At 43.2% G+C, this 23735-nt stretch overlaps 2 protein-coding genes across 2 annotated transcripts in view; one reads left to right on the top strand and one right to left on the bottom strand.

Moving 5' to 3' along the window:
• The first annotated feature begins 3442 nt into the window (after positions 1 to 3442).
• LOC309350247 (alcohol dehydrogenase class-3) lies at positions 3443 to 12373 on the top strand. The gene is made up of 9 exons (XM_081877090.1): positions 3443 to 3602; positions 5790 to 5891; positions 6193 to 6334; positions 6598 to 6685; positions 7302 to 7521; positions 9498 to 9758; positions 10291 to 10426; positions 11369 to 11507; positions 12003 to 12373. Exons 1-9 carry the CDS (start codon positions 3591 to 3593, stop codon positions 12034 to 12036), a joined length of 1134 nt encoding a protein of 377 aa, XP_081733216.1. The 5' UTR covers positions 3443 to 3590; the 3' UTR covers positions 12037 to 12373.
• Positions 12374 to 13734: 1361 nt separating this feature from the next.
• Positions 13735 to 23735, bottom strand: part of METAP1 (methionyl aminopeptidase 1) — a 30120-nt gene continuing 20119 nt past the window's right edge. Inside the window, exons 8-11 of the mRNA XM_081877506.1 lie at positions 19489 to 19620; positions 18469 to 18612; positions 16923 to 16988; positions 13735 to 16020 (exon numbers count right to left, since the gene is read on the bottom strand). Coding sequence (XP_081733632.1) covers positions 15857 to 16020; positions 16923 to 16988; positions 18469 to 18612; positions 19489 to 19620 — 506 coding nt within the window. The 3' untranslated portion in view covers positions 13735 to 15856. The remainder of the gene's footprint in view (positions 16021 to 16922; positions 16989 to 18468; positions 18613 to 19488; positions 19621 to 23735) is intronic.

The following is a 23735-nucleotide window of genomic DNA, read 5'->3' on the forward strand; positions in this document are numbered from 1 at the left end:
CAATAAGTTCCTCGCTTCAGGGTGAGGTTTTTTGTGTGGTTTTTTTCCATAGGACCACTTCTAAACTCCTCTCAGTATAACCAAACCAGCTTCTGACATCCCTACCAAACTGATTCCCAGAGTGTTGCTGGCTTGTTTGCAACAAACAGCTGAGCAAAATTAGGCCTCTGTCAAGGGGTTAAAAAGGACCAGCTGGCATGGCCAACAACCAGGGGTGATGGGAATTGTAGACTAGCAGGATATGGGAGGCAAATTGCAACACTGCATAGGTTTAAATATGAAGCGGACACCTAGTGCTTAAGACTCATTTCTCATTACAAATCTACTGGAAGCCATTAGTATTATATTCTTCCTAGGCAAAGGCTATCAGAGGTATGGTAGACACATTTAATGGTAGACACATTTAATTGCTCACCACTATTGCTCTACCCTTCCAGGGTCTGCTGTTGGCATTCATCTGTCTCAGGAGACAATGGAAGGGTGAAATGGGTACAGCTAGCTCCCCAGGAGAGTTGTGGGCACCCTAGCACACACCCCAGAATCTTTTGCAATTTTCAAAGTTTATGTGGTAGTTGCAAAGAGTTCCTCAGCAGACAACACAAAACACAGAAAGGTTTTCTAAACACAGGAAGCCTAAAAGCCATAACACTGCAGTGACTGAAATATAATTTATCTAAAATGTTATAGTGCCACCTACCGTTAACTTTTTCTTCTTATGGATTCTGAAGCTCAATATTTCATCCTGAAAATAAAAATCAAGAACTTGATTTTATGGTTATTTTAACACTAGTAGATGTCAGAGAAATAAATAAGTAAACTGATATTATAATATATGGTAATTTTATCCCATTTTAAAACTTTCATAGCACAGGACATGTTCTCATACCCAAGCTTAAGTAACAGCCAACTGCATTTTGGTTCTATATTCCATATTCATCAGAAATAACATGAAGATTTAGGTTAGCTCTTCTCCCCCCCTTTTTTTTTGTAAAAGCCTCTGTGTATTTAATAGGCACACAAAAAACACAAATCCAACGGGAGCATCTTTTCCTGACAAAAGAAAAGTGATCAGAAAAACTGCAGAGTTGAATTTCCAAATTACATGAGGCTGTTAAAGGTGGAATAACTCTGCCTGGGAAAAGGTGGCAACTTTAAAAAGATGGAATGACATAATAATTCACGTGAATAATATTGTTACTCCAATCTCCAAGCAGCAAGAGGTTTTGTGGTGGTAGCTCATTTTCTTGGAATGAAGATCACTGGAGATAGTGTTTTTGTGATATATGGTTTTACTTACAAACAAAGGCAGTTTGAGCATAAGACTCACAACATTAACACATTAACATAACTTGCTCCTCCGTTAGGTTTTTAGCCCCGCAATGCCATAGTTTTGGATTCAGCACAGAGAGCAAGTCAGGTAAACCTCTCTATCTCTTCCTAACCCATTTCAAGACAAGACTGGTCCATGACAATTGCTGTCCTTTGCACACCAATGATATCCCTTTCAACCAGAGGAGGAGGGAAGATTCTAACCCTTTTAACCCACCTTCTGGAAGTATTGCTATTAGTAGTTTCTGTGGGAACCATCACCTACACAGTGGTACCTTGGGTTAAGAACTTAATTCGTTCTGGAAGTCCGTTCTTAACCTGAAACTGTTCTTAACCTGAAGTACCACTTTAGCTAATGGGGTCTCCCGCTGCCACCGTGTGATTTCTGTTCTCATCCTGAAGTAAAGTTCTTAACCCAAGGTACTATTTCTGGGTTGGCGGAGTCTGTAACTTGAAGCGTCTGTAACCTGAGATACCACTGTATTTTTTAGTCATGCAAGGAGATACTTCAAACTTGGTTTGCAGCAATTAACTCCACAGATACTGGTTTCACCCTTTAGCAGTCTCTCTTTCTAAAGAATCCAGTTTTACAGATATACTGGCTGAGAGGGAATTCCAAAAGTGACAATCAAGCTACCTCAACCACCACAATCCTATAATAGTATACTTTTGGCCTTTAGGAAGTTCTGTACCAAAATAATATTTCTCCAAAAGTTGAGGCATGGTTCATTAAGTGGGAATATGACTTCTGTAACTAGGCAGAGTTATTGTAGCATTTGGGGCCAACGTGAACACCTAGCTGCCTTGGCTGGGTCTAGTCTACATTTTAATTTTCCACACTGCCTCAGATTACTGTTCTACCTAGGACTAACTACCAGGAGCAGCTATAGGGAGCCTGCTCCACTCCCACCCACTCCAAAAACCACCAGTGTCTAACTGTGAGTTGCCCTGGGACTCTTTGAGAGTTGGAAGTAAAGACATTCAGGCCTCATCCATCAGCAAGGAAAACTAAGGGCTGCTGGATTGTGTAGGTGTCACTTTGTATAAACACAGGTGTAGGTATCTACGCTTCCTTAATATTCCGCCGACACCAATTCACTTGGGATGCTTTCAAAACAACCTAGTAGCTAGTATAGTAAGCTTAGGAGTGAGATGAACACCAACACTGGACAGGATGAACGAAGATTGTTAGTGTATTAAGGGGGGCATTATGTACATAAGGGAATAGTGGTATTTACACTGGGGCCTTGAAGATGTTTGCTGATAGTTTCTGAAGATTTAAGAGCTGCAGTTGCTTACAATAGCCTCGAAGTCAACCTCAGGCCAAATTCTCCAGACCACCAATGCAACCAAATGCAATGGTACCTCGGGTTAAGTACTTAATTCGTTCTGGAGGTCCGTTCTTAACCTGAAACTGTTCTTCCACTTTAGCTAATGGGGCCTCCCACTGCTGTTGCGCCACTGGAGCACAATTTCCGTTCTTATCCTGAAGCAAAGTTCTTAACCTGAGGTAATATTTCTGGGTTAGCGGAGTCTGTAACCTGAAGCGTATGTAACCCGAGGTACCACTGTACTCCCATGGCCTAGTCCAGCTACTGGGGTACAAATCTGCCTCTGAATCTCCAAGCTGCTCTAGTTGTACTTCTGACTGTTCGGACAGTTTAGCCAGTTTCAAAATCCTGTCATGGATGTGTCAGTTGAGGGGCCAGATGGAAACAAGAGTTGTGAGGGAAAACACCAAAGTGAAAAGCCGAGGCCTAGATATTCATAACCACAAAACGACAATAAGCTTGCAGCCCGATAGCTCAAGAGAGCACGAGACTCTTCACCTCAGGGTCGTGGGTTCAAGCTCTGCCTTGGGGAAAAGATTCCTGTATATCAGGGGAGTTGGGACTACATGATCCTTGTGGTCATCCTTTCACCTTTGTGGTCCCTTCCAACTCTACCCTTTCGGTGATTCTTCCTAAACGTTTGCTCGAGCCCCACAGATTTCTGCAGGACTTCCCCCGCCTCCTAAGGAGCTGCGCTTGCAATCGCAGCCTCCTGAAGCGGAATTCATCCTGAACGAGCATCCTTCGACAGAGGGCACTACAATTCTCCCTAAGACGACGAGCGAGACGAGGGAGCAGCGCCCTATTTCCTCGGCCCGCCCCTGCTTGGAGGGCGGCTCTCGAAGGAGCGCGCATGCCCCCAAGTCGCTCGGCAGCTGCTTCGCGGACGGCCAGAAAGGGGCACTTGCAGGCGGCGGAGCAGCGCGGCTGATGGCGAGCGGGGTAAGTGGGAGCCGTCGAACATTCCCCGGGGAAGCAGCGCGGGCGCCTCTCCCCTCCTGCGGGTGCAAAGGAAACGGGAGGCGCCGCGGCGCCGCTGCTCTTTCTCTTGCAGGCCGAGCGTGCTTCCTCGTCTGCGCTCGGTGGGGCTTCCTCCCAGGGAAGCGCGCAGGATTGCAAGCCCACGTCTGAACTTGGAAAGCTTCCGAGTCGGGGTCAATTTAGGGGTCTGGGGGGGGAGCCTTTTGCAACGGGCGAGCAGAGGCGTAGCTAGGCTCCCGGGCGCCCTTTGCGTTTTCGTTGCTTCCGACGAGGCGCCGGCAGAAAGGCACCAGCTTGGAGGTCGCGCCCCGGTGCGCACTCTACTCGGAAGTAAGCTCCACTTAAGTCAACGGCCCTTGCTCTCGGCGGTAAACATGCAGAGGGGCGCCCCAGGGAAATTCGTCAAGATGGGACAAAAACGCAGGGGAAAGCGGACTGGCACAGATTAACCGCTAGGGCTCCGGCGGCGGCCCATACTATTGTCCGGATTCCTTTAGCCTACATAAATTATAAAACTAGTGTTTGCGTTGCTCTTACGCTACACATATAATATACAGTGGTACCTCGGGTTACATACGCTTCAGGTTACATATGCTTCAGGTCACACACTCCACTAAGCCAGAAATAGTGCTTCAGGTTAAGAACTTTGCTTCAGGATAAGAACAGAAATCATGCTCCGGCAGCAGGAGGCCCCATTAGCTAAAGTGGTGCTTCAGGTTAAGAACAGTTTCAGGTTAAGAACGGACCTCCGGAATGAATTCAGTACTTAACCTGAGGTACCACTGTACCAGGTTCTAACTAGTACCTCCTATAAAAACTTCATTTTGACTCTTATTTCCAAAACCCTTTTATGCAAAATATATAAATCATTTACTAATACCTTTTCCATATTTCACTCTTAAACTTGAAATTCCCTAACTGAAGGGGAAATTGAAGAATGCAAATATTTTACTTGGCATATGATCTTTGTGAACTTTGCTCTGTGAGAAACTAACCAGTTTTAGGGCTGGTTAAATTTTCTGTGACTGGTCCCTTGGCATACACACAAATTAACCTTATTCTAAGCAGGAACACTACTGCTACAGTTTTTACTTACTTTCTCTATTACAAAAGTGTACAATATGGATATACAATAAATACAAGTTAAAATATCCATGGCAGCAGTGTTTGTGCTTAATAAGAGGTTGTCACTGAAGGAATGAACAAGTTGTATAACAAGTTCATTTTCTCTTCTTTCACTCTTAATTGGTTAATTAAGACATTGCAGCCATGCAGCACTGGTCAAATAGCATGCGTTTCTTTTCAGTGACACTGGGAGTTTGTATATCTGTCGCTATTTTGCATAGAGGATTTGGACACACTAATAATAGGAGTCATTATCAGTTTTATCTTTACCTTTTTAGAAACAAATGCTAAGAATTGAATTGCATTATATAAATTATATTAAGAAAAACCAATAGGTTGCCTCATAATAGTTGCCCAGTATGTAGTTGCCATCTGCTGTAGGTGATAAACTGTACCAACCACTTCCATTTGTAGCAAACAGGATTACGTTCAATAATCACCAAGTTACATGGAGTTGATTTCTATCGGGTTAGTAACTTGATGTAGTTTTCACTTATTGTTCAAACATATTGAGGAGGTAGACCTTCTCATCACCTCTATTTGCCTGGGTATTTGCAGGAATTTTTCCTGGGATGGGCGAGAGAAACAAGGTAAAAAATGGAAGGCCTATTGCTTCATGGAAATGAGAGGAACTGTGCCTGTATATTTTGCCTCATCTCTCAGGTTCTACAGATGCTAGAATTGTTTGACCTTTCATAGACCATAGCTTTTGCGCTCGCATTTGTAAACTGATTTTATTTTCATGTGAGCCACTGAGATAACTTTTTTAGCCATGGGGCAGCCTGTAAATGATGCAAGTAAACAAATAGGGTGCCCCCACCATCACTAATACCTACACAACCAGCTCTCAGATCTGTTTGACAATCTGTTAACCAACAAAGGTCCAGTTTGAGCTCCCCCAGTTCTGACAGGGTGTCATCTCCGAAGCATCTGTAGTGTGTGATTTCAGCCTTTAAGGAAGGAAGCTCATTGTACAAGCTTGCTGTGCAATGTCATAGGGCACTCTTTCTATTTCTTATTTAGGTTATCAAATGCAAGGCAGCTGTTGCCTGGGAAGCGGGTAAACCACTGTCCATTGAGGAGGTGGAAGTTGGACCACCTAAAGCTCATGAAGTTCGTATCAAGGTAATGAAATAGTTGCTACATTGCTTGCCCTAAACCATTAGGGACTAGGATATTTGACCCAGAGGCATAGCTAGCTGCTTGGGCACCCTGGTGGGTAGGGAGCTTCCATGCAGTTCACCACTGTAGGGCGGTTGAGGGGGAAGCACAGGCGCAAGACCCACGCTGCCATTTCGGGCAGCGCAGTGCTTGCCTGCAGTCTGTCTGCCGCCTCTCCCTCAGTTGCCCTACAACTCCAGTGCCCTGAAAACACAATGCCTGTCGAATAACCTGCCGAATCTGATTGTTCTTCATGACTTTGTAGATCATTGCCACTGCTGTTTGTCACACGGATGCCTATACTCTAAGTGGTGCTGACCCTGAAGGGAGTTTTCCTGTTATCCTGGGTCATGAAGGAGCAGGGATTGTGGAGAGTGTTGGGGAAGGAGTGACCAAATTCAAACCAGGTAAGGGGATTCTGCTTAAGATGCAAGGACCCTAATGCTCATCGTAGTTCGACCAACCCTTCAGCAGAAATATTTCCGTTGCTTTGCATCTGAGGTTGCTTTGGAACAATTTGGGAGTACAAAACATGCCACTTGTATAAAAGTATTAGTATGTCATGCTCTAATGGAACATCTAGTTTTAACACACTGTGCTTTTTATCAGTTAAGAGTGTTGGAAACATTTATTTTTTAAAATAAAAAAACCAACTCTTTGTATTTTCCAGGAGACACAGTAATCCCTTTGTACATCCCACAATGTGGAGAATGCAAGTTTTGTTTAAACCCTAAAACTAATCTCTGCCAGAAAATAAGGTTGGTTTTCTTCTCCCCTGCTTCCCCCTCCCGCATCTTTTCCTTTGTCATACAGAGCACGGACTTCAGTGCCAGGGGTTCACAAATGAAGCAGCCAGATGGCCAAAAGCACACACTAATTTCTATGTGATCGCCAGCTACCAGTTGCCCAGAACAAAGTGCAAATTATTTAAGCTTCGCAAATTCTTTCCAAATTCTTTGAGATTTGCAGAGAGCTTGGCATCTGGAGAAGCCTCTTGCTTTGTGTAGCATGACAGAGACTGTATCCCTTTCTCAACTTCTCTGGCACATAGGCAGAAACCTAATAAGGTGTGGCAGATCTCCCCATTTGGCCTGCAAGGCCATTTTGGCCAAACCACACCCACCTGCTTTACATGTGATTCCACATGTGGCATTAGAAAGACCTGGCTCAGCCAAGAGAGTGTGTAGGCACCATAAAGCAGCAGCAATCAGCTGGTTGTCAAGTCTTGCAAAGCACCCTAAAGTGTAACTATATTCTGGTTGGCTTAATAAAGGTATGGCCCCAATATGATTTTTTTTCTGATGGGCCTGTTGCTTTTTGGTGTGACCATACATGCCCTCTAAGCAACACGTCTGTTCTGATTTTATTCTGCAGAGTCACCCAAGGAAAAGGAGTGATGCCTGATGGTACCAGTAGGTTCACGTGTAAAGGAAAACAGGTTCTCCACTTCATGGGGACAAGCACTTTCTCAGAGTACACCGTTGTTGCAGACATTTCTCTGGCGAAAATAGATGCTTCTGCTCCCTTGGACAAAGTCTGCTTGCTGGGATGTGGGGTTTCTACTGGCTATGGAGCAGCCTTGAACACTGCAAAGGTTGGGGTCCTTGACTTCCTGTTGATTTTGTGCTGACTCTTGAGCACAGAGTAGAGTTTAATAATAATAATAATAATAATAATAATAATAATAATAATAATGAATAATAATTTATTAGTTATACCCCACCCATCTGGCTGGGTTTCCCCAGCCACTCTGGGCGGCTTCCAACTGAATATTAGAAACAATACAGCATCAGACATTAAAAACTTCCCTAAACAGGGCCACCTTCAGTTGGATTTTAAAAGTAAAATAGTTGTTTATTGCCTTGACATTAGCTGGGAGGGCATTCCACAGGGCAGGCGCCTCTACCGAGAAGACCCTCTGCCTGGTTCCTTGTAACCTCACTTCTCGCAGCAAGGAAACCGCCAGAAGGCCCTCAGCGCTGGACCTCAGTGTCCGGGCTGGGTGATGGGGGTGAAGACGCTCCTTCAGGTATACTGGACCGAGGCTGTTTAGGGCTTTAAAGGTCAGCACCAACACTTTGAATTGTGCTCGGAAACGTACTGGGAGCCTATGAAGATCTTTCAGAACCTGTGTTATATGGTCTCGGCGGCCACTCCCAGCCATATAATCCACACACAACAGAGAAAATATAGTACAGGAAGTTACAGCCCTCCCGCCCCCCCTTACCCGAGCTGTGGCTCCACATCCCTGTCCTGGAAGTGAGAAGCACAGCTTGTTTAAACAGGAGTTAAGTTAAACCTTTGGTGGTACAGTATAACTTTGCTGGAGTGCTGATGAACTGCCTTTCACCTCCATGCCATTGCTGCTTCTGCCACTCCTTGCAGTGCAAACAGCTCATAAAACAAATTAAGAGGCAGAACCTTCCCTTAAACCTAATCCCCCCCCCCTTGGGAGACTTCATTTTGGCCCTCATCTGCTCACTTGCACCAGTTTGGCAGAGACCACTGTTAGTAACATTTGCTTGCAATTGTAAGTTGAGTCTGATCAGCTGACCACCAGGGCTTGCAAAGCACTGTGCGCAGGGCAATTAATTCGCTGTGTCAGCATGCCCCCATTCAGCCCACTGATGGCTTTACTTGCACCACATCTGACAGCTGGTGGGTATAGAATCATGCAATTGTAAAGTTGGAAAGGACCATGAGGGTCACCTAGTCCAACAGGAACCTTTTGCCCAATGTGGGGCTCAAACCCACAGACCTTGCAGAGTGGCTGGGAAGGCCCAGCCAGATGGGCGGGGTATAAATAATAAATTATTATTATTATTATTATGCCTAATTAAGCCCGCGGGGCTGGAGATCCAACCAGTGAGTTAGGAGAGCCAGTGTCATGGACTGGCAGGGTTCAGAGGAGTGTGTGGCAGAGGCTAGGGGAATGACCTAGAAGAGTGGACCAGTGATTTATGGGGTTTGGCGCAGTCCACAAGGCCAGGGGAAGTTGGGGAGTCGGGGCAGTTCAAGGCGAAGGCAGGTGTGTGGGAAGAAGGTACAGCTCAGGTGAAGGACAGGTCAGTAGACTCCCCACCTTCTCCCACCCTGCTGTCCCCTAGAACCAGGAGGGGCTTGAAAAGGGAAGAGCAGCAGTGACTTCCATGCAGAAGAAGTCTCAGATTGTGGGTATGCAATCCGTCAAGAGGAGGGTATATAAGCTGGAGGAGAGGCCCCACTGTTTCTGCAGCTGCTCCATAGGGCTCAGAGCTGTGGACTGCTGCTTAGAGGCTACAAGTGTGTGAGAATGTGTATCCAGAGCTCTGGGGAAGCTGCTGTATTTCTCTAGCCAATAAAGAGTTAACTATCTGACATGTATCTTCCTTATCTGAGATGGGCAGCGACAGCAAGCAATAATTTTAGCTTGTGTTACTAGTTCAAAGTAGGATGGCTGTTAATTCTAAGAGCAGACTTAACTCAGCTCAACCAGCCATTTGCAAGAGCCTGGTTTATTGCAGCAGATAGAGCTGTTATTTTTTCGGTGTTAAGAACTGTTCTCCTTCAAGTGAGTTTTCTTTCTTTCAGGTGGAGCCTGGCTCTACTTGTGCTGTCTTTGGCTTGGGTGGAGTTGGGCTAGCAGTAATCATGGGCTGCAAGGTGGCAGGTGCATCCCGGATCATCGGGATTGACCTCAACAAGGACAAATTTGCAAAAGCCAAGGAATTTGGGGCCACAGAGTGCATCAGCCCCAAGGACTTCGAGAAGCCCATTCAGGAGGTCTTGGTGGAGTTGACGGATGGAGGAGTAGATTACTCATTTGAGTGCATCGGTAACGTTGGTGTCATGGTAAGTGTGTTTGTCCCATAGGTAGCACCCTAGGGTGAGCGGAGCCTGGAATGTGGCGGGGGGGGGCATGGATGGGAGCCATGGCATAATGAAAGTCATCAGAAATGTCTGTTGAAGGCCTGCTTTGTCTAGTCAGACCAGCATCCATCAACGCCATCTCCAGAACTGGGAAGCCTCTGCCAGTACTCTGTGCTGATCTGCAGCCATGAAGGTTGCATTTAGATGCCATAGCCAGTTCTGGATTTGCATCTCTAAATATTTGCCACTGGTGAATCATTCCTTCTAAATATACTGTTTCCTGGAGCATCTCTCCAGGAACATTAGAAGTTGCCTTATCCCAAGTCAGACCACTGGTCCATCAAGCTCTGCATTGTTTACCTTGGTAGCAGCTCTTTCCCATCTGGTACCTGAAGATGCTAGGATTGAACCTGGGATTGTCTGCACGTGCTCTGCTACTGAACTATGCTTCTCTTCCACCCATCCACTTCTTTTATTTGTATCACTTGCTCCTCCCTTCTTTCATGTCCCACAGAGAGCAGCCTTGGAAGCATGCCACAAAGGTTGGGGAGTGAGTGTCATAGTTGGTGTTGCTGCTTCCGGTCAAGAAATTGCCACCCGTCCATTCCAGCTAGTCACTGGACGAACATGGAAAGGGACTGCCTTTGGAGGTATAACTTTGCTGGGGTGCTGATGAACCTGTCTTACATAGGGCAGTCACAATACGTTATTGTGCATGTGCGCATTTCTGCACAGGAAATGGACAACTGTTAATGAATCTCATTGAACCTTAAAAGGCTAGCAAACTTGTGGCATAACCCTTCCATGTATACATCAGGACATTAAGAGAGGACATCAAAATTGCAAGAGACATGTGTTCCAGTCTTATACTCCAATCCAAAACAGGATATCCCGTTTCTAAAAGCATACATTGCACTTGCCCATGTAGACTTTCTACTTAGAAAAAGCCTAGAAGAGATTCCACAATTTTTCTTAATGCAATACATTCCTAAGTATCTTCTGGATGATCATCTTCATCAGTAAAGGGTATCTTTAAATTATACACACAGTCGTACCTTGGTTTTCAAAGAGCTTAGTTCACAAACAACTTGGAACTCGAATGTCGCAAACCCGGAAGTAGGTTTCTGGTTTGCAAACCTGAAAGTCAAACGTCTGGCTCTTACATGAGAGCATTCCTGCCTGCTGCGGTTTTAACCCAAGTAGCTTGTTACTGCCCTGCAACTTTCAGGTAGTTCAGTATTGTGCACAGACAATCCCAAGGCTGCACCATAGGGTGCTGAACCTGTGGTCTTCCAGATTTTGCTGCACTGCAGCTCGTCTTTCTTGACCACTGGCCATGCCAGCAACATCTGGAAGGCTCCAGGTTTCTTACTGCTGCTGCAGCCACATTACAAATGCAGTAATATAGCATGCCAAGGATAGCCAAGTGACAACTCTCCCTTTCTAGCTGAGAGAGAGAGAGAGGAGTTTTCTTTCAGGCTTGCATCATTAAGATTTCCTTGTCTGGCACAGATACTACTGTTGTAATGCTGCTTCATCCATCTTGCTTTGTCACATCACATTTGGTACACAATAATTTCATTTTCTAACAGGTTGGAAGAGTGTAGAGAGTGTTCCGAAGCTGGTAGCAGAATACATGTCCAAAAAGATAAAAGTGGATGAATTTGTGACTCACACTTTACCGTTTAACAAAATTAATGAGGCCTTTGAACTCATGCATGCTGGAAAGAGGTAGGTACTGTCTGCTGTTTGTCAACAAGTTTACTTTTTATATATTGTGTGCTGGGACAGATTTTAGAATGACAACATCACTGACAGCACAATCTCATATATGTCTACTCAGAAGTTACCTTTTAGTTACCTAAATTGTATGTTTTTTGGGACAGGAGGGTGCATATTTATTGTAAAAGCAACCATTGAGAAAGATTTCTCTCTTTTTCCTTGGCAAGTTTCTCTCTCCCTTTATCCTGCCAACATAGTCTTCTTTTCCTCAAAACAACCCTGTGATGTTTTGTTGTAGTGGCTGCCCCAGTGCCCCCATGATCATCAGGAGTGAATAGCATCTCTCCTACTCAAAGCCTTGCCCATAGGATCAGTGTGACCAATGGTGGCACCATGTTGCAGAAGGCTGCATGATACCGTGCCAGTTTTCTTAAATAAGATCAAATCAAGTTTGACAGCATAAATCAAATTCATGATCTCAGCTCTTTGCTTTAACTCTTGCAGCATCCGAAGTGTCCTGAAGTTTCAAGAAGCCTGAAGAAAACTTCCACCGCAGTTCAACTCGGTGCAACAGTAATTCAGGAGGCGTTGGTCAAAAATGATTTAGGAAAAGCTGTTCCAGTTAGAAGCATCACCTGCTCTTGACAATGTGAAGAACAAAACGCTGATCTTAGACACATCTAATATCTGTTCATGTCTTACTGTACCACTAAGTGCCAGAAATCTCTGTGGTTAAACAGTTTATTGACTGCTGTTAGACTGATCTCAAGTACAATCAGTGTCTTAAACAGTGTCTTGTTCTAAAATATCCTGCAATTGAGAGGTACTAACCCAAGTAGAAGAATTATGATTAAAACCTTTTTCTTACGTAGGCATACAGCTGCGTTGTCCCCTTTTCTTAAATGAATCCGGGTTATGGCATGCAAGTTTGGAGGGTGTTATTTCACACCTGGACTGAATCAGTGGAGAGCGGGAAAGGCATGCTACAAAAAAATAAATAAATGTTCTCTTGTTGTAGGTCAGGACATGTCAAGGGTTTTGTTTTAGATGAAACAGATGAGCTTTTGCCAGCTTAGAAAAGCTAGTCTTTGCAGGTCTGTGGCTAAGATGCTTTCAAACTTGGGGCCAAATGGGTTATGCAGGGGGCCAGGTGCACCCCCTCCCCGAAATAGCAGGTGGCAGGAGCTCCAGAGCGGTCTCCCCTTTGCCCCACTAGCTTACTTTTTTAAAAAAATGCAGCTATGATGTCATATTGAAAAAGCACGTGAACCAGAGTGGCTACAACTCTCATAACAGGTGTAGTTGATGGTTATGACATCGACATCATCCACTGCAATTTGAGAACTTCAGTCTACGAGGATGGAATATTGACAGGAGAAATGGACTCTGATCTGGGCTACTTCAGCTGCGTACTCTGTCTTATCAAAAACTTCTGGAAAAGGCCCTGCAGCAAGAAGTCCCCCATTCTGCAGAATCCAGTATCCAAAACAGGCTCGTCCCTGAGCATAGCAAAGTAAAGGCAGGCAAGTTTAGCAGCGCCCTCTTTAAAAATGCCAGGCTTCCCATTTATTGGACTAATAAATGCAGTAACTCCTGCTAACTCCTTCTGTATAACTCCTTCTGTATAACTATGGTTTAGGCTTGCGTGAGCTGGAAAAACGTACACACAAAAAAATCCTGCCTTCACCTTCATGGGTTGTTTTCCTAGCCAAACCCCAATTCAGCAATTACTTACCAGGCTTCTAGCTAAGGTTTTTTATATTAAAAGGTAGAGCTGGGCTATTCAGAGAGCTTCATCTGTACCAGAGGGAAGATTTTGCATATACAAAAAGTTGGTTAAAATGTAGAACATTCCTCTCCCCTGCCCAGTTGATTTTAGTTGATTTTCTCACCATTAAGTCTTTATAGAGCTCCTTGCAATTCATGAGGGAGGAGGCAGCTTGTCTTACTGCGGGGCGGGGGTGAGCCAGCTTGTCTTACCATTCAGGAAAGAACACTATAAATGTCTGATTCCACTTTGTTTGCAGATTGAAAATGTGCATTAAAAAGCACATGTAGTAGGATCAGTTGGGCCCAGGGCTGAACATGCCCTATTTCATCATCACTGAATGGTTTCACTGAAGAATCTCTAGATTTAATTCCATGAGCTGAAGTCAAATCCTTTAATCAAGGAGAAGATTAAAAGGGAGAAGTAGGTTATACTGCTTAAAAGTAACTGGCAAAATAGACTCCAGGGTCAACCATCCAGACTTTTAATCTCCTTAAATGTATTGCATACATTGGTTAACTCCACTCAAGATATATTGCAGCCTGTTTTGTTAAAATCTCTGCACATGCACGAAGGTGCTTGTAACATTTCTGAGTCACTTTACCGCCTCTTAAATACATTACAGAATGAAAAACATTGTCGCAACAATACACTTTCAGGAAGAAAAAAAAATCCTGAGGCACTCTGGGAAAGATTTCTTTCAATTTCTTGTTGAGTTTAGTCACAACCGCCCTAAGCTGTCTAAAGAACTGGAGTTATGTGCTGCTGACATGGGCAAGATACTGAGGGCTTTTCGAACTCCTTGCAATTCTTCTGACGAGATGTCCAACACCAGAGTAGAAATGTGGCATGTTGTGCCCATGATTTTATGACCTGATGATTTCTCTTCACTAGTTTACTGAACTCCCAACATTGTAAGGTTAGAGTGGGCACTAGGCAAGAAAATGTGGTTGAAAAACCACCTTTCTCTGGAATGGAAGCCTCAGCAGCAACTGCCTAAGCCCAACGAAACAAATCTTCCCCAACAGCAGTAGTAGTATCTCCCAGATCTGTATTACAAAGTTACCGCTGGAAAAAGTAGGAGGATAAATTATGCCAGAATTGCCCGTACTGTACCTGGCCTAAGAACACAAGCAATTTCAAGGGCTGTCCAATTTTTGCTTCTTTCAAGTGCATTATCTTTGCTTAGAACAATTTGCTTTGGTGAAACAATTTGCAGTGGGTAACTGGAATATCGCACAATTTCCACAAAGAGCCATGAAAAGGTGGTCAGACTGCAATATAAAAACAGGATCAGCAACTTTTTCTCTATTCTGTAGTGTTCAGTCTTGGATCCCCATTACCCCTCCCCACTGGCTAAAGTGGTTGGGAATTATTATTACTATTATTATTATTATTTAGAGAATGATGGGAGTTGTAGTCCGATAGTACGGGGGAGGGGGGCCAAAGTCGAACACTTGATATAGACCAATTCTCATGACTACTTGGTGAAACCTCTCTCCTTCAATCCAGTGAGGTGGTTTTTTGGCCATCCCAGAATGGGAGTATCCAGAACAGACGTAGCAATCCAAACACAGAGCCACTGATCCAGCTCCTGCAAAGCAGCATGTCACAATTTCTGTAATATTAACTGAAACCATGCACCAAGTGGTCTGCCTGGCAGGCAACCACTTGGCCATGGTGACATGCACATAAATTTACTGCAGATTAGAAAGAAGCTGTTAAAGAGATTGGTCTTGGACCTCTGGGACATGCCTTTCTTTAGAATGCACACAGGAGAACAGAAACTCTTCCCCATTTCAATCGCATTCCTTATCTAAAATTAAAAACTAGCTGCTTCAAAGCGAACCTTGGAACATCATTGGCTGCCAAGCACTACCCGTCTTGAGGCCGTGTTTTGGTAAAAAAAACAAACTGCACAGGGCAGCATTTCAGTAATTTTGTCCCTCCCCAGCCCCCTTAGACAGAGAACTACCTGTAGCAATTGCCAGCCAAAGAGAAACAGGCCCATCAATTAACAGGCAGATATTATACTTCCATATACAGTAACAACAGGGTGGAAGAGGGGTAGACAGAACAAAATTCCGATTCAACATTTTCAAGTAGAAAATTCCACCGCTGAATTATACACAGATGAAAGCCCAGTCCACTTAAACAGCTAAGGAAGGGTTGTCTTTGGAACAAGAAAAAGTTTAAACTCTCAGGTGTTGTAAAAACAGAAAGGCTTGTTTCTGAATCCTTGCATCCACCACAAAAAGAAGCTGTGTGTGGCTGCTGAGAATGGCGGCAGTGACAGAAGCCCGGCTGAGGGGGTGAAATGAGGTACCATAAGGACAATGATTTGAAGAAAAAAAAAGAAAAGTTCAAACAATGTTGGGGTGGCAGGAGAGCAGAGACTGAGGCTCTAAAATCTCTCTGCTTTTCAAGCCTACGGCATTAACCTCTCAATTCAAGGCTGCATCTCCTACCTACAGTCAAGAAGAAGAAAAACAGGTGATAAATTCCCCCCCTTTTAGCCTGTACTCTTAGTGAAACACATAGTACAGAGCAGAAGAGATGCTTGGGTTCAGGCCTCCCAGCTTGGTCTACACTAGCACTGAGTCATGAAGTGAGGGCGAATGCTATCCAGCCGGCGGGTTAGGATGTCACACCCAGTATCTGTGACCAGAAGTGTGTGTTCAAACTGGGCAGAACGCTTCCCGTCTCGCGTCACAGCAGTCCAGCCATCAGGCCAGGTCTCATCTTGCCACCCACCTAATGAGAAGAATGCAAAAATTTAGAACTTGTTTAAAGGGGGGAGAACGTCATACATTTTTTAAAGGAGTCTGATCAGCAGTTTCAGGTTTTGGTGTTCTGTTTTTACTTTTGTACAAATAGCCTTGATGCCTGTGTCTTTTCTTCCTGCGCCGCCTCTATTCACTTCCAATTTTGTTGCTGACTGGGGCATCCTGCTGACACTCATAATATACTATCCCAGCATATTGCTTCCATTCATTCGTCTATTCGTTATTTATTTTATGAACCACTTTCTATGAGGCGTATCAAAGTGATTCCAGTATAAAAAGAATGGCCAATAAAAGCATCAATAATACAGCACAAATTATCTCCTTAATTTAACTAAGGTCTGCATTGTGCAAAATGGTTGGCGGATAGAGAATCTACCTTACCAAATCTGTTAACAATGGCTGAAAATGGTCTGAAATGTAATTGTTACACAAAAAGGTAGAGACTAGGTAAAAGGTTGAGAAAACCAAAGACCACCTCAGAATCTCTTGAAGTAAAGTCTTTTAAGAAATATGATGCTTAACAGTGCGGCTCTTTTCTGGTGTCTAATTGGACCTGGAATGTTTTTGCGAGAATTTGACTGTTCATATGACCTTGTTAAGAACTGGTAACATTTCACTTAGATGACTTTACGGGTGATATAATCCTTTGTGCCCACATGAACAAGTTGTAATGCCAGGAATACAGTACATACTGCAAATACATTATTTAGTAATGCTCAGTAGGAAATTGCTGTTGTAGTAAATAAGTTATATGTGAGCCACAAAGCATTGAGAAGCATTAACCCTGTAGGTGTTTCCTGAGTAGAGACCAAGAAAAGTCATTCAGAAAAATGGCTGCAATCAGAATTAGATCCACAGCTGCATAATTACCTTCACAAATCATTGGTTCTATTGTAAACGCATGGCCAGGCTTCATTACACCAACAGCCTTATTTTCTGAAAAGGCAAAAGGGATCAAGAGAGTGTAAGAGTTTGCAGAAGGTAAGAGATACAAGATAAAATGCAATGGGAACTTAATGGTGGTAATTTTGTTTCTACCTCTGGATTGGGATGCAACACAAAATTGCGGTTTGTGCCAACCATAGTGTTGAAAGGTCAAACTATGGTTTTTTGAGTTTTGATTTACAACATGCAAACCATCGCTTGACTGCTTTGGTTTCCCATCTGCTCAACACTCAGCTTAAGTTCACTCCTGCCCCATTTCCATGGAGCAGCAGCCTCTTTAGGTGAAGTAATGGGCCCAAAGTCATTTGTCAATTCAGAATACAACCAGTCCCAGTTAGCACAAACTATGGTTTGCAAATCAGCCTCACAACTGGTTTGTAAATCCAAAAGAAACCGTGGTTTCAAAGCAGGCTCAGGTTCAGATGTTAAAATGATCCACAGTTTAGCTAAACAGCTCACCATTCCACATTATTCCTGAGACCAAGGCGCTAGCTATATTTGAGGAGATACATGTGTGGTCTATACAGGAGCACAGACCAAATTGTGGAGCCAATATTGTGAAGTCAGTCTCACAGAAGACATGTAACGTATGTCAATATGCATTAGAAGTCTTTCTCTGGGTGCCCCCAGCCAGGTAAAAAAGCAGGTGTGTGGCAACTCAGGAGAGTCCTTTCTCACTGATGGTGTTTGTTTGTGGACTGCCCTTCCACAAGAAGTAAAGTCCGCTGCAACTCACTTGTTTTGTAATTTTATTGCTGTTGGTTTTGAGTGTGGATGGCACTGTTTTAAGCTGTCCTTTTTCTGCTCTTAGGTTATTAGATTTCTTTTTTAAACAACAACCTTAATTGTTCTGCTGCTTTTATTGTTGAACTGGTGGTCTTTGCATGCCATTTCAAATATACAGAGATGATAATAATATCAATAAATATATAGCGGCTTCATACAGGCAGACCTTTAGCCCAGCTCTGTCTGCTTCAAATGGCAGCAGTTTCATTAGATCCTTTGTACTGGGAATAGCAGAGACAGAAACTGGGGCTCCCCGCATGGAAAGCAAATACTCTCCTACAGCCTTCCTTAACCTAATGCCCACTATATGTCCTTGACTCCAACTCCCAATAAATACAGCCATGTTGGCTGGAGCTGATGGGAGTTTTAGTCCAAAACATCTGAAGGTTAGAGAAAGCTGCCTTACCGCCTTGCTTCCGACCTATAATAAGGCGTATTTAAGCTGATAATCGCTGTCACAAGGATGGCTAGAGAAGGAGGTTACTTTTTGCTCTTGTGCCAATCTGAATTGAACTATGTGAAGTATGTACCTCTGCTATCTCTGTAAAACTTATCCCAAAAGCTCTTTATGGCTACAGCTCACAGGATGTGGGAATTCATTATTTTAGTCTGGGGAAGTGCATGGAATAGTTAATTCTTAATGATTGCTATCAACTGAGAAGCAGCAGACACTGCCCATACTTACTGGCATAATGTGGCACATTGGGAGCTGTGTGGAAAAGCTTATGAATCCCATGCCCGCAGTAGCTCCGAACTACGGAAAATCCATTGGCTTGAGCATGTTTCTGTATAATATTTCCCAGCTCTCTATATCGAACACCAGGTTTCACTGCAAAGTAAGTCATACGTTACTTTACTAAAATGAACACAAACAGGATCAGCTAATTGATGAAGGCAAAGGTTATTATTTGTATTTCTGCCCATCAGAAATGATACTTTGTGTGAACAAGAACATTCAGCAACAGGCAAACACTACCCCTCAAAGGAATTCTTACGGCAGAAAAGTATTCTAAGGGAGGGAAGTCTAATCTAATACTTCAGAAATGCAAGATTCAAATTCTGATATTCAGACACTTATGCTGATAATCTTTTCCAATCTAGCTTTCACTGCTAAAAATGATAAAGAAATGAACCTTTGCAAATGCCAAACATTTCATGGGAAATAACTCCAGTCATCTGTGCAACCTAGCTTTTTAATGTTTAACTGTCAAAGCTCACTGTCTGGCCTATTTGCAGACTATCCCACAAACAAAATCAAAACAAAAAGCTTACAGCGTGCCTAAAGCTGATAAATTTCAGAGTATGCCTTCAAACACTTCTGTTTATTTAATATTTATCACCCCTTTGTAAGGACAGAAATCTGACAAGATAAACAGACTGCAACTATCAAGATATCCAGAAAGAAATCCTGAACTTGAGGTTCCATCTCTTTCGTAACTAAATCTCCACAAAGGAGTCCATTCAAGCCTGAGTATTCAAGCAATTTATTGCAATTAATCACTCCAGATTGATCTTTGTATGCCATTCAGTAGCACTGAAGGTATAGCTTTTGGCAGTGGTTTAACACAGTGCATTACCTTGGATTAAGGCACACTCCATAATGACACAGCACCCAGAATATCTAGCAGTCTATCAGTCGCATGTCAGAGATAAAACAAGAAAGAAAAAATGAGACATGAAACCATAGGCTCCAGCAAGCCCTTACCTGCATCAATGGCTTGCATTAGGCACTCGTATGTCGTCTGAACTAGCCTCTTTGCACCCTCGTCAACTTCCCCAACGTAAAATGTCTCATTGAGATCCCCATGATAACCGTTACGATAAACAGTAATGTCCACTGTAAAGAACAAGAGAAAACATTGCGTTTCCTGTATTTCATGTTTCTGACCCTAAAATTATTATAAAAGAAATGTGATTATATCGAGGAAAGATGCCATAAAACCAGCAAGTACAGAGGGAATGAGAAGCTATATTAAGAAGCTTTCCTGACAACATTAAGGCTATGCACACTTTATTAGGAGTAAGTACCCATGAACACAGTGCTTCCAAGGAGGCATGCAAAGGATTACACTGCAAATCGACTTCTGTCATCCCCAGACAGGTCAGAGTGAATGGGTAACAATGTCATATTGGAGAAGGAAGGGGGAACTTTAAGATAAAAAACAACCAGCTGTAGCCAATAAAAAAATCCTTTTGACAGCAATGCCCTGGTTTATGATGTGCGTAAACTGTAAGAGTTAACGTGGAGACAATTCTACTTTGAGACAGGTGGACTTCATGGGACAAGCTTTAGGCCTCTTACAGCCCTAAGATCTGGGGATGAAAACCAAGAGTGGACTTCCGGTTTAGCGCGACTCAGAGCCAGGCGGGGATCCCTTCATTGCGGAGGATCCCGAACTCTCCGGGGGAAAATAGGGGTATCGCAGGGCGCAGCGAACCCCTGAAAAGTATCTGCAGGACGATACAGATACAGAGGTTCCCGCGGTGCCGAAACGCAGAATCCCCGGCCGTCAGGTAACTCCGTTTCGGAGCGAAGAGTACGGCGGGGGGGGGGAAGCGGGCAGAGGGAAGCCATAACTGCCTCTGGGGAGCGAAGCCCCGAGCCTGGAGGAGGAGCGCTAGATTCTCAGAAAAAAGGACAATTTCGAATCAAAGAAGGAGGTTTATAGGATTGATTAAGCTGAAATTCGAATTGGATAAAGAAAAGCATAAGAGAGCTCAACTTTTACTCGAAATCGCATTAGACGCAGAGCGCTAAGCAAAGCGGAGAAAAACGTGTGTGTCGCTAGCGGACAGAATTCTCTCTCCCCGAAAACTTTCCAAAGTGCCAGATACTAAGTAACAAATTAGGAAGGAAGGCAAGGGGAGAGCAAAAAGATACTATATAATTCTTTGACGGACTTAGTCCTTGTTTCTTCAGCCTGTAACAGGATAGAGGGAAAAGAAGGGGATAGTGCGATCTTTGGAAAGCACTGCGTGAGAGAAGATACGCGAAATTAGAGACGCCATTACCTTCCTCACTGTCAGCACGTACTAGGAGAAGGAGGAGGAAATAAGAGGAGGAGTGCATGACAGTGGCTTATTACTCAGCAGGGACGTGGACAAAATAAAAGATATTAGCGGTTCCTTCCCATTTTCCCCTCTGTGAGGAAAACTCTTATGAGAACACCGCGGAGTTCTGGGGAGACTTAGAGAAAGTACTTTGCCCCTTCTTTCTTTTCTTTTTTCCCCTTTCGCGGTACCCGCTTCCTCCTTGCTAGAGGGAGTTGTAGCGTCCTTGTGGCAGGAGAGGAGACTGCAACATACTACTGTTTCATTTATTCTATTTACCCACCCGATCTACTGGAACTGTGTTGAAAGTGATGGAATAGAGCGTTGCCTAAGGAAAGGGGGTGGACAGAGAAGAGCTTCTGGAGCCTCTGGAAAGCGGCCTCAACCGCGGTCAAAAGGAGTTAGCCCAATTGGGGGCAAGAAGATAAAGAACAGGCTCAGAATATAGTGAAAGGTGGATTAGCCCAATTGAGGGCAAGAAGATAAAGAACAGGCTCAGAATATAGTGAAAAGTGGATTAGCCCAATTGAGGGCAAGAAGACTTTGAAAGAACCAAAAGGGAGCAGTGGCACTGAGCCTTGGTGGTGGAGGGTGAACCTTCATATTTAACGGATTAGCCTAATTGGTGGCAAGAAGTAAGAAGATCAAAACTGGACTAAAATTTGTAAAGACTGCAACTCAAAGGAGATAGTGGGAATTGAAATCCAGATTTCCCCATCTTATTCCTAAATTGAATTTTTTGCGGGGGGAAGGGGGAATTGGTGTTTGGGGAAGTGGAAAGAAGGAAAAACGGTCTATCGGGTTCAGTTTAAACGGTTAGTGAAATCAGATCCAAAAATTTTAAAATGTCATATACACAGAAAAAGGTGGGGGAGGGGGGGACTCCAGCAGAAAGAAAGGGGTCCAAACAAGAGTCTGATTTCAGATCAGAAATATTAAAAATGTTTAGTGAGATCAGACAAAGTGAAAAGAACTTAGAATCAAAAATTGAACAGGTAGATGCAAGAATTGGAAAAATAGATAAGAAAATAGATGAGACAGTAAGAGAACTTAAAGGGCAAATTAAGGAAGTATCCAAAAGAACCCAAGTATTAGAAGAAGGGATGAAAAAGACAAAAATGGAAATAAGAGAATTAAAGTGGGAGGAAGATAAAATTAAGGTGGGACTCCAGGAGACTAACAAAGCTCAAGAAGAAATGTGGGATGCCATCTCTATGAGTGAACTTCGACAACGGGAAACAAATTTGAGGTTGAGAGGGATACCAGAAACGCAGAACGAGAATATCAGACAAAAGTTAATAGTAGAACTGGCGCAATGGTTAGAACTCCAGGAAGTTGACGTAGCAAATACGATACTGAATGCCTTCAGAATGAGGGTCAAAACGACCAAAGCGAAGAAATACCCAGGAGACTGCCTCATAACCTTTAAAGATAGGGATATGAGAAATTTGGTCCTTCAAAAAAATAGAGAAAAAAGGCTAATTATAGATGGCAGCTATATAATCATTTTCAAGGACATCCCAATCAGATTGTTGAAACGGAGAGACCCCTATAAAGCAATAGTCCAAACTCTCAAAAAGAACAATATAGAATTTAAATGGGAGTTCCCCGAGGGGATTTCCTTTTTTTACAAGAGTAAAAGACATAGACTGACCAGCCCGCAAGAAATAAGTAAATTTCAAAGAAAGTATAAAGAGTTAACGACGGAAGAAGATGAAGAAGCTAAGGGAGCATCGGGAGGAGAAGAGATAAAGAGGAAAAACGGCCAGAGAGATGAGGAACAGGAGGAAGAGGAGGTGAGAGAGGAAGGGGAGGAAGAAGAGGAGGAAGGAATCTAAACACACCTAATTAAAACAACATGGCTCTAAAAATATGGAATTGGAATGTGAATGGCTTGAACGAAAGGAAAAAACGCAATAAGGTGGAACAACTTTTAAAGAGGAAAAATCTAGATATAATCTGCTTGCAAGAGACTCACGTTGCAAGGAGTCATAGAAAGATTTTGATTAATAAGAGATTAGGCAATGAATTCATATCCTCAGATAAAAAGAAAAAGAGAGGAGTGGTAATGTACGTTAAAAGTAAAATCGAAGCCCAACAAATATTCAAAGATGATGAAGGAAGAATGATGGCAATCCAGATTAATTGGCAAGGTGAAAAAATAATGGTGGTCGGGATTTACGCACCAAACGAAAACAAATCCGAATTCTTCAAAAAATTGGAGGACAAGTTATCAGAATTTGCAGACCAAAAGATAGTTCTGATGGGAGATATGAATGGGGTGGTCTCCTTAGAAATGGATAGACTAAGAAATAACAACTCAAAAGAAGGGAAGTTACCCAAGTCTTTTTTTGAAATGGTAAAGAGCTGTAACCTAATAGATATCTGGAGGTTAAGACATCCTCTGAGAAAAGAATTCACATTTTACTCCGACCCAAACGAATCAATGTCCAGAATTGATCAAATTTGGATATCAAATGAGCTGACACCAAGAACATCTCAAGTAGAAATTCAACCAAGAGTCATCTCAGACCACAGTCCTCTGGAATTAGAATTCAAAGGTTTGGAAGAAAGATTGTTTAGGTGGAAAATGAACGACTATTTATTGGATGATCAAAAGGTAATCCACGAGGCCAGGAAGAAATTGAAAGAATATTTTGAAGATAACTGGGATAAAGGAACGAAGAGGAGTGTTGTCTGGGACGCGGGCAAGGCGGTGATGAGAGGGTATTTTATCCAACAGAACTCGATTAAAAGAAAGAACAGAGAAAGAGAAAAGAAGGAAATACTAAGACAAATTATGGAAAACGAACAGAAACTGATAAAGAAGCCAAATAATGCTAGAATCAAACAAAGTATTAAGGTGCTGCAAAAGGAGTTTGAAATGATGATAAACAAAGA

The sequence above is a fragment of the Podarcis erhardii genome (genome assembly GCF_964252035.2).
Source record: "Podarcis erhardii genome assembly, chromosome: 9".
Classification (NCBI taxonomy): Eukaryota; Metazoa; Chordata; class Lepidosauria; order Squamata; family Lacertidae; genus Podarcis; species Podarcis erhardii.

Coding starts and splice junctions, on each gene's coding strand:
- LOC309350247 (XM_081877090.1), top strand. Junction 5,892..6,192: donor CTCATGAAGTTCGTATCAAG/GTAATGAAATAG, acceptor ATGACTTTGTAG/ATCATTGCCACTGCTGTTTG. Junction 9,759..10,290: donor TCGGTAACGTTGGTGTCATG/GTAAGTGTGTTT, acceptor CATGTCCCACAG/AGAGCAGCCTTGGAAGCATG.